The 12,488-nt window shown below is 36.0% G+C and overlaps 1 protein-coding gene across 5 annotated transcripts in view; it reads right to left on the reverse strand.

The window, feature by feature from the left end:
* Nucleotides 1–12,488, reverse strand: part of ANTXR2 (ANTXR cell adhesion molecule 2) — a 151,425-nt gene that overhangs the window by 113,942 nt on the left and 24,995 nt on the right. For all 5 annotated transcript variants that reach the window (XM_045880923.3, XM_064584678.1, XM_045880922.3 and 2 more), the window contains one exon: nucleotides 36–96. In XM_045880923.3, coding sequence (XP_045736879.1) covers nucleotides 36–96 — 61 coding nt within the window. The remainder of the gene's footprint in view (nucleotides 1–35; nucleotides 97–12,488) is intronic.

Genomic DNA, 12,488 nt, shown 5'->3' on the forward strand with positions numbered 1-12,488 from the left:
TTCTTACATGGTATTTTTAAATTCTAACCACTTACCCCCCACACAGACACTTGAAGGCCGCAATTCCAGGATTTCAGTGCATGACCGATCTAGTATCTAAAAAGGAAAAAAGAAGACCAAGATAGAGAACTAAATTCTAACATGTAAAGTGAATTATAAGATTGCTAATAATCTTAAAGTCTTCCCCTTAACTTCAATAGATGGCAGAGAAAACCTATTAACTATCATATATACAGCTATCAGGCTCTTAGAAAATTTCCATGCTGTTCTTCAGTATATATTCCAAGACTGCATTCTGTAGGAATCCTTATTTGATTAGAGTAAATACAGATAAGCACAGATAAAGTGGATGTTAACCTCAGCGTCTGGTAGCCGTGAACACAAAGACAACCAAACTTTCTCGGTAGCCATAAAAATCTATGCTGACTTTCCCTATTAGGCAAAAACAAGAGAGCAAATCAGAACTCCTGCCCAATTATGCTAACTTAGTATGTTTTTTATTAAGAGGTTCAATACAATATCAATAAATAAACACTTCTTTATTTGACTGTGGCATTTCTATTCAATGTCTCAGCCTCAATTCCCACAGATGCTAATCCTCCTTATATGCACCAAACATTACACTTGCAGAACACAGGCTCCTTGTATGAGCCAAATATTATCCTCAAAAACACAGACTCTGCACTCCAGCGTTCCCAGAGCACAGGAACAGAATGGCTCTTCTTAGCTTGTTCCGAGAAACAGAAACCACCATACAAGGCACAAGGCTACAAGTGAAAAACAACAATGATGAAATAAGCTGCTCCTAATGGACACAACAATCCCGTCTTTATTTTTAGAACTGCTCTGCACTACATTATCAAATTCAGACAAATTCCAGATGATCTTTGGACGACATTCCTTTCTTGACAGAGTTGAAGACAGATGATGTACGGTGGGCTCTAGCATCTCCTGCTCATAACTGGAACAGGAAGGAAGGAAACAGAAACACTTTCCGTGCTTTCTTTAATAACAGTAGCAGGATAAATTGTCAGCCTCTAAAACCCAGCTGGGAATGTTTGTTGCTGAATATGCCTCACTGAGAAGGGGAATCATTCGTACTTTTTAAGATCACTTCCCAGTAAATCCACTTTTCACAAAGCAATTGAAGCTTTAGTGATTGGGAAACAAATATAGTAAAATTTTATGTCTGCGAAATTCTGGATGAGGTCTATTTAAACTCAGAAATGACCAGAGATTGATTCCATAGTCACCCAAAGACCTTTCAGTGCCCAAAGACCTCCTCTTAGTCTGCTATTTTATCTCCTATAATCAATACTCACTCCTCTTGGGACTATGTACTGTTGTTCAATTAAGAATTGGGGAAAGAACTGAGGACCATTGCCATTGTGTGTCACCTCTTGGAGGGGAAGTATCTCAGATCAGTAACATCCTTAAATATTTTAACACTATACAGGTAACAAGGCTCTGAAGGGAACAAAACAGGAATGTTTTGCTAAAGGAATATGGAGCTAAAACGGTTCCAGAAAACGGTTCCAACTAACAAAAATGGAGCATTATAGCTTTGGTTTTGGCCGACCCGAGATAAAAGGAGAACAGTGAGCCATGCAAATGGAAGGGTCAAAGGAAAATACAAAGCCTCCACACCTATTTTACTTGCCAGCAAGTCTGAAGGAATTTATTTTAAAACAGATCCCATTAAGAAGGCTCCTATGAAGGAACATCTTTCAGTTCACAATTTCTTTATTAGTTATTTTAGGCACACCTCTAGCGGCATTACTGAGAAATGTTTCAAGCATCAGGAAAAATTATGAGAGGTTTAAAGATTGAATCCGTTGGAAATCGCAACCATTTTTTAAAGATTCCTTAGAATAAGGTACATGAAGAAATTACAAGATTTTCCAAAGGCTATGTCAAAGAAGATGCAACCCAGAATGACCTGTGTGAATTTCTAAAATTGTACTCGTTTTCTCTCTCCTACCATAATTAAATCAGATCTCAAAATATTTAAGACACATGTGTGTATCTTGTCTTCCTCTTTTAATTTGACGTAATCCATTGAATAGTTTTAAAATGATAGTTCAAGGGGTGCCTGGGTGGCTCAGTGGGTTAAGCGTTCCACTCATGATTTTAGCTCAGGTCATGATCTTAGGGTGGTGAGATCGAGCCCCGCATTGGGCTCCTTGCTGGGCGTGGAACCTGCTTGAGATTCTCTCTCCCTCTGCCACTCTCTTCCTCCTAATCTCCCTCTCTAAATATAAATAAATAAATAAATAAATAAATAAATAAATAAATAAATAAATAAATAAATAATAAAAATCAAAAAATAAAATGATGGTTCCAACAGTAAGATCAAATGATCAGTTCTTACGGTGTTCTCCTGAAGGACTGTTGTTGCTATACATTTCTGAAGCAGACCCTGTTTATCCCCGTAAGGTATTTTGATTTTAAAGAAAAGGTTCAAGATGATTTAGAAATTTATTTTCTATTCAAGTCTGAGATTAAAGAAATCAAGTTACGTTAAGCAGAAACTAAGAATAGCTGAAGATTGGTTATATATTGCAGTAAATTGTATAATATACATTGATACCTCAGAATACATTTACATTAGTTTAATATTTGTACTTATTTTAATAAAATGAATTTTATAGAAATGATATTACTGAATGGAAAAGTGACTCGAGGAACACATTCATTGAAAGGCAAGCAGTTTAGACCATGAGTCAAAAAGTGGCATCACCATCTGAAGGAATCCAGTTGAATTCCCCACAGGACATTACCTGCCCTTCTCTAAAGTTTGTAGTGATTTTTTTTTTTTAATTTCTTTGGACCTTATGTTAAATTAGTTGGGTATATGAATCACCTCCTCTATTAGAAGACAAACTTTGTGAGTATAAAAAGAGGATATTATACTGTACAATCCTCTTGGGACCAGCACATGGTTCTGTACACACAGTATAACCAATAAATGTTTAGGGAATATAGATTGCATGAATTAATAAGAATATTAAAAATATCTACCTAGTAAGCAAGTCAACAACCATATTATGACTAAGATAAGGCAGAATAAAGTTAATTTATGTGAAAAAGCATCTAGCTCTCCAATAAACTGTGAATGCCAGAAATCCAGAAACCCATAATGTGAAACGAAGTTCACCCAAACCACTTCCAAATGAAAAACAATCAAAGAGAGGGAAAGAGAATGTGGTGGGGAAAGAAGAGAGAAAAGAAAGTGTGTGCATTTTTAAAAAAATAAAATTTGTCCTAAATTTGGTTTTTCCATCTAGAGTCCCTATATTAAGAAAATAACTGGAAGTCAAAATAATTCAATGTTTGTATGCAGATAGTTTCCATCATTAAATTTTTTAAACAATCAGTTCCATAAACATGAAACAGTTTATAATCTAGTCTTAGTACAAGCAATTGCACACAAGTTCAAATGTTCAAGATATCAAAATAGGTCTATTATATTAAAATTGTCATCACTAAATGACAACTGAAAGAGAGGACAAATATTTTAAACACTCTAGTTAATTTTTACTAAATTAAATACTGTTACTGATTGATTGAACATTGGATCAGGTGTCCCATCTACGATAATTGACACATTATCTTTCATACTCTGCACTTCCATCATTGTACAACAGAGCATCTTGTAAGGATGTTTCTTCAAATATGTGTTACCATCTGTCTTCATTATATCTCAATAGAAACAGAAAATAGTTTCCACTAAAGGTCAGCCTTGGTTGACATCAGAGAGAGCTAATAGCACCATAGACCAAATTTAAAGACAAGCCAAATGCTATTAATAAAACCAGGGCACTTTAAGTCATGCACACACTAGATGCAAAATTGCATCATTTGAGATTCTGAAGTTCATTTATATATATATATATATATATATATATATATATATATAAATTGGCAAAGAACTTGATGCTCACCATGGGAAAAAAGTATACTACTGAAGCATCTGTTCACTCACAAGCATCTGTTCACTCAAAAAGTAATATTAGTGTTAAGGAATAATTACAAATGAAAATAACAGGTACATTATTACTTACTCCCTACTTTTAAGTCCTCAAATATTAATATGGATAACAAAAGTCAAATTTACTAAAAGTCAAACTTCCTAAATTTAGTACAAATATCAGGAGTCAAAAATTCAAAAGAATTTCTAACAATGGTAATAATAATTATAATTTGTTGGGAACTTATTACGTTCCAGGAACTATACTAAGCACTTTACCTGAATTTCTTCAGTTAATCCTCTCAAATCTTATGAATACATACTACTTTTATCCCTACTTTATAGATGAGAAAACTGAGGTTTTAGAGAGGTCTTTTTAATTTTAGTTTTTGAAATAAGAACGATTAGTTTTTAAGTAGCAGAGTCAGATCTCCTCAAGTTTGATTGACTCTAAAGCCTGTTCTACCCAGTGCACTCTGCTACCCTCCAGGCTTGTGATAGACAGTCTACCATTACAAAATCCAGTATCTAACAAACTAGTGAAAATTTATCTGCCTGTTTTGCTTGAATTCCTTTTATATTATCAAAACATTCTAAAATCTATCTTATTTCTTATCTTCAAAAGTATGTCACTAAGCTTTCACCTACATTTGTGGGGGTTTTTATAGATTTGTTTTAAAATTCCCAATTCCAAGGCACCTGGGTGGCTCAGTCGGTTAAGCATCCGACTCTTGATCTCAGCTCAGGTCTTGGTCTCAGGGTAGTGAGTTCAAGCCCCGCACTGGGCTCCACGCTGGCTGTGGAGCCTACTTCAAAAAAAAAAAAAAAATTCCCAATTCCACTGATTCGAATAAGTCGACATTTTAGATCATCTTATGAATTAGTAACATACAGAATATGCAAATGATTACGGCCCTCTCTCTTTTGAATAATTTTTCCTCTATTGTGTTATTTTAGTATTGCTTTCTAACTCAGATTTGTTTTGTACAGATAAAACACTTGTACTTTTCACTTCTCAGAATAATCCAGAACCTACAAGACAAGAGAGGCTATACTACAGCAACAAGAGGTCCTAACTCTGGTTTGGGGGACAGGAAACACTTGGAAAAAGAAAATCAAACTGGGCTTAGAAAAACTAATTTGTTATCTGAACACATTTTCTCTCATAAAAGCAATGATGTCAATGGCATTTAAGGGCATTTAGGTTTCATACATTTCTAGAACTTGCCTGAATCCTAGGAACAGAAAGGATATTCAGAACCAGGAGGCAGAGGTTGGGAGTTTTTTTGTTTCATTTTCTTTTGTTTTTCTCCATTTTTTTTGGACATGGAACAGACTTTAGGTGAATTTCTGATACAGAATGAGTTAGTCTTTCTCTCTCCCTCACTCACTGTCACCTAGGTTGCTAGACACACACAGACACTCCTTTTCTAAACACAATCATTATCCAGGTTTTCTATTACCCAAAATATTCCATTTCAATGTGGCTGTTCTCATCTTATGAACTCATTCATACTAATATATGAATGCAAATATATGAAATGATGACCCTTCAAACAACCTAGATAGGGTTATACCCTGAAGAGAAATTTTTTAAACCAGGAAAATCCTTATGCATGGAAATTCTGAAGGCATAACCATTTAATAAAGCAAGAAATGCAAGCAGAATGAGGGAAAATATTTTCTAAAATGGGATGCCTAGGGGCACCTGGGTAGCTCAGTTGGTTAGGCGTCTGCCTTCGGCTGAGGTCATGATCCCAGGGTCCTGGGATCGAGCCCGCATCGGACTCCCTGCTCCATGGGAAGCCTGCTTCTCCCTCTCCCACTCTCCCCGCTTGTATTCCCTCTCTCACTGTCCCTCTCTGTCAAATAGATAAATAAAATCTTAAAAAAAAATTTTTTTTTAAGATTTTATTTATCTATTTGAGACAGAGAGAATGAGATACAGAGAGCATGAGAGGGAGGAGCGTCAGAGGGAGAAGTAGACTCCCCGCCGAGCAGGGAACCCGATGCGGGACTCGATCCCGGGACTCCAGGATCATGACCTGAGCCGAAGGCAGTCGCTTAACCAACTGAGCCACCCAGGCGCCCTTTAAAAAATTTTTTTTTAAATGGGATGCCCACATTGGAAAATGAGGTCTGCTTATATGTCTGCCTGATGGAGGTCTGTTCCCTTGCAGTTCTTTTCTTGGTTTCTTTCCCTCTTAGGTATGTTTGTGAACCACAGACTCTCTAAAAACTTTTTAATCTACAGTTGCACCCGCAAGGCACAGGTTGGGTAGGAGATGAAGGTGTGAACTCCAGGAGAGAGAGGTCTAGGCAGAGTAGCTGTGGTATACACAAGACCATCTGTAAGACTTGTGTTTATAAGCCAGTACAAACCTATAATAGCAAAGAAGTTAAAATACATAGAATTCTCAATTCTAGTACTTTGTATAAAAATTCTACACTCCAACATGTTGCCCCAAACTGTGAATTAGATGCTTTATATATTTAATCTCTATAATCACAGTCACTGTCCTTTCTCATTAACAAAACATTCTGTCCTATTTAAAATGTATTTGTTTTGGGCGCCTAGGTGCCTCAGTCAGTGAAGCCTCGGACTCTCGCTTTCGGCTCAAGTCGTGATCTTAGTGTCATGGGATTGAGCCCTAACCCGAGCCCTGCATACAGCTCTGTGCTCAGCACTGAGTATGACTGGGATTCTCTCCCTTTCCCTCTCTTTACCCCTCTGCTCCTCTCCCACGCACATGTGCACACACACTTTCTCTCTCTCAAATAAATAAATAAATAAATAAATAAATAAATAAATAAATATCTTAAAAAAAATAAAATAAAAAATAACATGTATTTGTCTTGACTGCTTCCTTTTAAACATATGATAAAAAGCCTGCCCTGTATTATGATAATAAAGTAAAGCCCAAATATTAATCCTTTTCCAAGTTGTTTGGGATAAAACTGCAAGTGGAACGACAGCATTCACTCATACAAATTATAATTATTTTCTATTGCTTCGCGTCCAATTTTAATTCACTATTTGTGCAATTCTGATCACCCAAGTACTCTCATTAGTTCGGGGTACACTGCAAATACTAATTTCATGGAATTTCTCTATTTGCCAAGAGAGGGGGATAGAATATGATAAGGTTATTTTTGCCTCCCTCTAGGTTAGTTTTCGGTTAGCAGTAAGACCAGATGCAGCCTTAGGACCTGACCTTGTGCTTGCTGGCCTCTCTGAGATTATAGATGTTTGGCAGAAGATCAAGTTAGAGCCCATTGTGCTGTCCCTTCTCTGCAGAGGGACTTGAATGAAGTATCAGAATGGTGCTTCATTCCGACTACTCCAGGCATGTTCCAAATTAATTGGGATTGAGCCTACATCTAGTGTCATGTGGTCAGGTTGCAGGATTTCACTCTAGGCCAAATTTACATACAAAGTAACAAGGGGCAGACATGCACTCTGGAGCCTGAATTGGCAGTTTGTAGGAGTGGAGGCGAGAATGATTGCTAAGTCAGACACAACTCTTAAGAATCCTATTCTTGGGGCGCCTGGGTGGCTCAGTCGTTGGGCGTCTGCCTTCGGCTCAGGTCATGATCCCGGAGTCCTGGGATCGAGCCCCGCATCGGGCTCCCTGCTCCGCGGGAAGCCTGCTTCTCCCTCTCCCACTCCCACTGCTTGTGTTCCCTCTCTCGCTGTGTCTCTCTCTGTCAAATAAATAAATAAAATCTTTAAAAAAAAAAAAAAAAGAATCCTATTCTTACACTCCTATGCTTACAAAGCAATTTATCTTGCTTCCCTATAAAGTCACAATCAGGGCACCTGGGTGGCTCAGATGGTTAAGCATCTGCCTTCGGCTCAGGTCATGATCCCAGGATCCTGGGATCGAGTCCCGCATCGGGCTCCCTGCTCCGTGAGAGCCTGCTTCTCCCTCTGCCTCTCTCTCTCACTCTCTCTCTGTCTCTCATGAATAAATAAATAAAATCTTTAAAAAAATAAATAAAGTTACAATCAGATCTTTATAACTACTGAATAATAATCAGGTAAAGTGGCAGTATTATCAAGCAGAAATAACCAGAGAGCACCGTATTTGATTTCTTCTTTCTGAGATATTTTAAGATGTATATGAAACCATATATTGATTTAAGATCTTGTAAGTTCCTCAGCATGTTTACATAATGCACACATGTTATAATAACAGATATGGAACATGGAAGAAGTAGTAAAAGCCCTATTATGGCCTGAATGTCAATAGTTGTGGCCTTTTTCTTCTGGCATTTAAGATAAAATGGGATTAATTAGTAGAAAACTGCTGAGATACAGCCAACATAAAAATTTAGCATGGGATGAGTTAAGATGGGGAAATGAAGGCAGCATATGACTTCGGACATGCAGCGTCTTTGAAGTTGATGTTGAATGATGGAGACATATCTAGGTTTTATGGTTTGAAGATCAAGCAATCAGTTTAAAAAAAAAGAAATTTCCCACAACTAATATAAACCAAAACAGATTTTAAAATCTGTACTTTTTCCAATTTCTAAATGGCAATAGGAATGTTATTATACTTGGAAAATAGAATAGAGCCCATTCCAGAAGAAACTAGGTAAACACTTTTTTAATGAATGATACCATACATTCAAACCCAATCTAATATAAAAAGTAGATAACACAATATATTAAAAATAGCAGCTGCTCAATTAATGTATATTGAATTAATTGAAAAGTAAATATAAAACTTTCTAATAAAAAGCATGAGCATTTTGACTATAAGACAAATAAATGAGGTGTGTAACACTAAACAGTTAAGCATATAAAAAATACAGAGCTTAATTAGGCGCTACCTGAATTAATCAAATCACATCTTCAGTCACACACAGTGAAGAGAAAGCTTATTTTGCATAGTACAAACTTTGGTAATCAATGGCACCGATAAGGCAATGAGCCAAATGGAAAAAAAAACTTAAGAAATAATAAAACAACATGAAAAGATACATGAACTTAATATATACATGTATCTTAAGAAAATAGGTTAATTCTAGATAGGCTATGTGAAAAGAGAAAAAAAATTAAATCCCATTGACTGGTTTCCTTTGTGACCTCATTTGTAAAAGTCAATTCTAAATATTAAAGATTTTTTCCCCAAAATAGATTATTTCATTACACTTAAATTCAATACACTACCTAGACATCTATAACATTTTCTTCAACTTTATTAAAAATTAAAAATATTCATTGTAGCAATAAATTTCTAACACCAACTTTGGGTACATAACGTCATCTACAATAGAACATTATAGATAATTTACAAGCACCCTAGGTATGTCCTTACCAGAAACTGCTAATTTCCATGACATACAACATGTCAGAAAATATCAGTAAGGATAATAACAAATCTAAAGAAGCAAGTTTTTTTTTTTTCCTTACTCATTGAGCAGCTTTAAGCACTACAGGAGTTCATCCTAATATGAAGGATTCCAAGTTTATATCTCATAAGGAAAAATCACTGAACAGCATTTATCCCAAGGTCCCAACAAAATGAAGCCTTAGTAATTAGCCATATGTATGCATAAAATAAGCAGCTAAGACAACTGTAAGGATGTTTTCACAATCTTCCCTTGTTTGCTTTTTAGCTTTCAATATTCAGATGATCTTTATTTTCTCTCTGGCTGCCAAACATCCCTATCAAATGTATTTTTCTTTAAGAGGTAATACGTCAATGAAAAACAATTATAATTTGTAATCATGGGGCGCCAGCTGGCTCAGTCCACCAAGCATGCGACACTTGATCTCAGCGTTGAGGGTTTGAGCCCCACGTCGGGTATAGAGATTACTTTAAAATAATAAAATCTTTTAAAAAACTATTTGTAAGCACATGTTTTGGATGAGTTCATTTTTTAAAAAAATGCTTGGAGCTTCAAAATACCAATTGCTCAATACAGCGCGCTCTACACTGGCCCATTGCTAAAAATGGATTCTCTCTTCCTTGGCAAGTAAGCAAGTTGTATAAGCACAAGTGACAAATTTTTAAACAAACTTTTACTCTAAGAGATCTAAGGAAGAGTGTGAGTTATAATCATTGCCTTTTACTCTTCTCAGCTCCAAACATAACAGATGAATAGTTCTGATTATACTGTTGGTGAAAATGCGCCCATGTTACAAATCGCAACACAAAAACCCCAAATGATGTTTAAGCTCCTCTGTATCTCACAATTGAATTTTCATAACAAATCATATTAGCAGGTCTTCCTTTCTCACTACAGCATAGAAATCTGCAAAAAATGGATTGTGATTTGAAACAAAAGCTTATCTGCCTCCTTTGTTTTCTTTTCTTTTTTTTTTTTTTTGGTCAGCACAAACTCAGAATAAGCATTTAATGCTTTCTTAAAGGATGAATAGACTTCCCATAAAAAGCACATTGAAATTATGGATAAAGTTATAACAAATATACTATTTGTTTTAGAATCTAAAGAAATTGAATCCCAACATGTTTTTCACTCTGATACATGTAGTATTTCATATTAGTCCTATTTGCCCACTCTCTTGTTTTGTTAACTGAAACATGAAATCTACCTGCTAAGCATTCTAAGTCTTTGTTCTCTTTGATTTTTCAAAATCCAGAGTGGCAAATAAAATATTTCCCTATGCCACAAGAATAGAAAAACAAAGGCTTACCAGCTCTCCTGTTAGCTTTACAATCAAAAACCTATGCCTGAAAATGGTGAACTTAGAAAAGTCAAGGGTGCCATGTCCATATTTGTAATCCAACACCAGAAAAGTTTCTTAAACACAGTATTCAAAAAATGCTTCCAAATAAATTGGGAATTATTATATTTGGGGGAAAAATAAGATATAACTGAGAAATCACGCATTTATCCATTATAATTTATACTGGTGGTACATTTAAGCCATAAATCTTAACCATTTTATCCTCCTATTCAATGTCCTTCTACTTGATTGAATTTGCTATCAAGAACAGGTGACTTATTTCACTCAACATAATACCCTCAAATAAGTCAAACAGAGAAAGACATGTATCATATGATCTCACTGATATGAGGAATTCTTAATCACAGGAAACAAACTGAGTGTTGTTGGAGTGGGGGGTGGGGTGGGAGGGATGGGGTGACTGGGTGATAGACACTGGGGAGGGTATGTGCTCTGGTAAGCGCTGTGAATTGTGCAAGACTGTTGAATCTCAGATCTATACCTCTGAAACAAATAATGCAATATATGTTAAGAAAAAAAAAGAAGAAGAAGAAGAAGGTAGCGGGAGGGGAAGAATGAAGCGGGGGAAATCGGAGGGGTAGACGAACCATGAGAGACGATAGACTCTGAGAAACAAACTGAGGGTTCTAGAGGGGAGGGGGGTGGGAGGATGGGTTAGCCTGGTGGTGGGTATTGAGGAGGGCACATTCTGCATGGAGCACTGGGTGTTGTGCACAAACAGTGAATCATGGAACACTTCATCTAAAACTAATGATGTAATGTATGGGGATTAACATAAGAATAAAATAAAATAAAAAAATAAAAAAAAAAAAAGAACAGGTGAGCCTCTAAAGGTCGTCTTTTGTAGCCGACCTAGTGTTAAGCTAACTTAACACCAGTTAAGAAATAAACATTTGGCACTTAATTTGGGCTATATAACCCAGTGGTACCAGTTTAGTTTTTTCACAAAATATCACAAAACTGTATTTATTAAAAATAGATTTGATTTTCCTAAACTACAGTCCCAATCAAAGAAAGAAAAAGAATAATATTATTAAGTAAAATTATCATGCAAATGCAAACAGAGCATTGGACTATGGACATCAAGATAAGATTATAAAATTTCAGTACATAAAATGAGTAACTTAAAACAAATTTTCTATTTGTATTTTTTAGTTTATTGGAATTTGGAAGGAAGGAAGTTCCTTGATAGAATATATGGCAAAAATATTTTAAAGGTATTCGAATATAACTGCAATAGCTATTGAATTTTTTTCCTACCAAGAACACTTTTTCACCCTTACGTGTGTATGAACAGTGTTCCCTTTGTATTGAGGAAATTGTTCTCCACTCCATGTGGTCTTTAGTGAGGCTATGGATCATGATGCCTTCTCCCTCTTCGCTTTGCTGCCCACCTCTTGTCACCGGGTAGACATGTTACTCTGGCTGGTTTAAATATGTGACAGGAATGAGCACTTGACTCAGAGTCCTTGTCTGGGACAGAGTATACTGATGCCCCAAAATAACAGCTCGCTCTTTCCAAAGCTAACTGGACGCAAAGCCTGAAATCTTTGGCAATTACCTTCATCTGATACTCATTTGAACAAGGAAAGAATGAGGAAAACAAAATCATAGGTAAAATTGACGAAGAGAGGTCATAAGAACATGGGTTGATTCTCTGGATCTAATTGCACTTGAGGCAATTTCCTCCCTCTGGACCACCCAGTTATATAAGACAGTAACCTTTTTTTCCTCTTAAGCTAGTATGAACTTGGTTTTTGTAGCCATAGTCATAATACAGAGGAATATCAATAA

The sequence above is a fragment of the Mirounga angustirostris genome, unplaced genomic scaffold (assembly GCF_029215605.1).
Source record: "Mirounga angustirostris isolate CCGP_5_RB_7025 unplaced genomic scaffold, mMirAng1.0.hap1 SCAF_2, whole genome shotgun sequence".
Taxonomy (NCBI): domain Eukaryota; kingdom Metazoa; phylum Chordata; class Mammalia; order Carnivora; family Phocidae; genus Mirounga; species Mirounga angustirostris.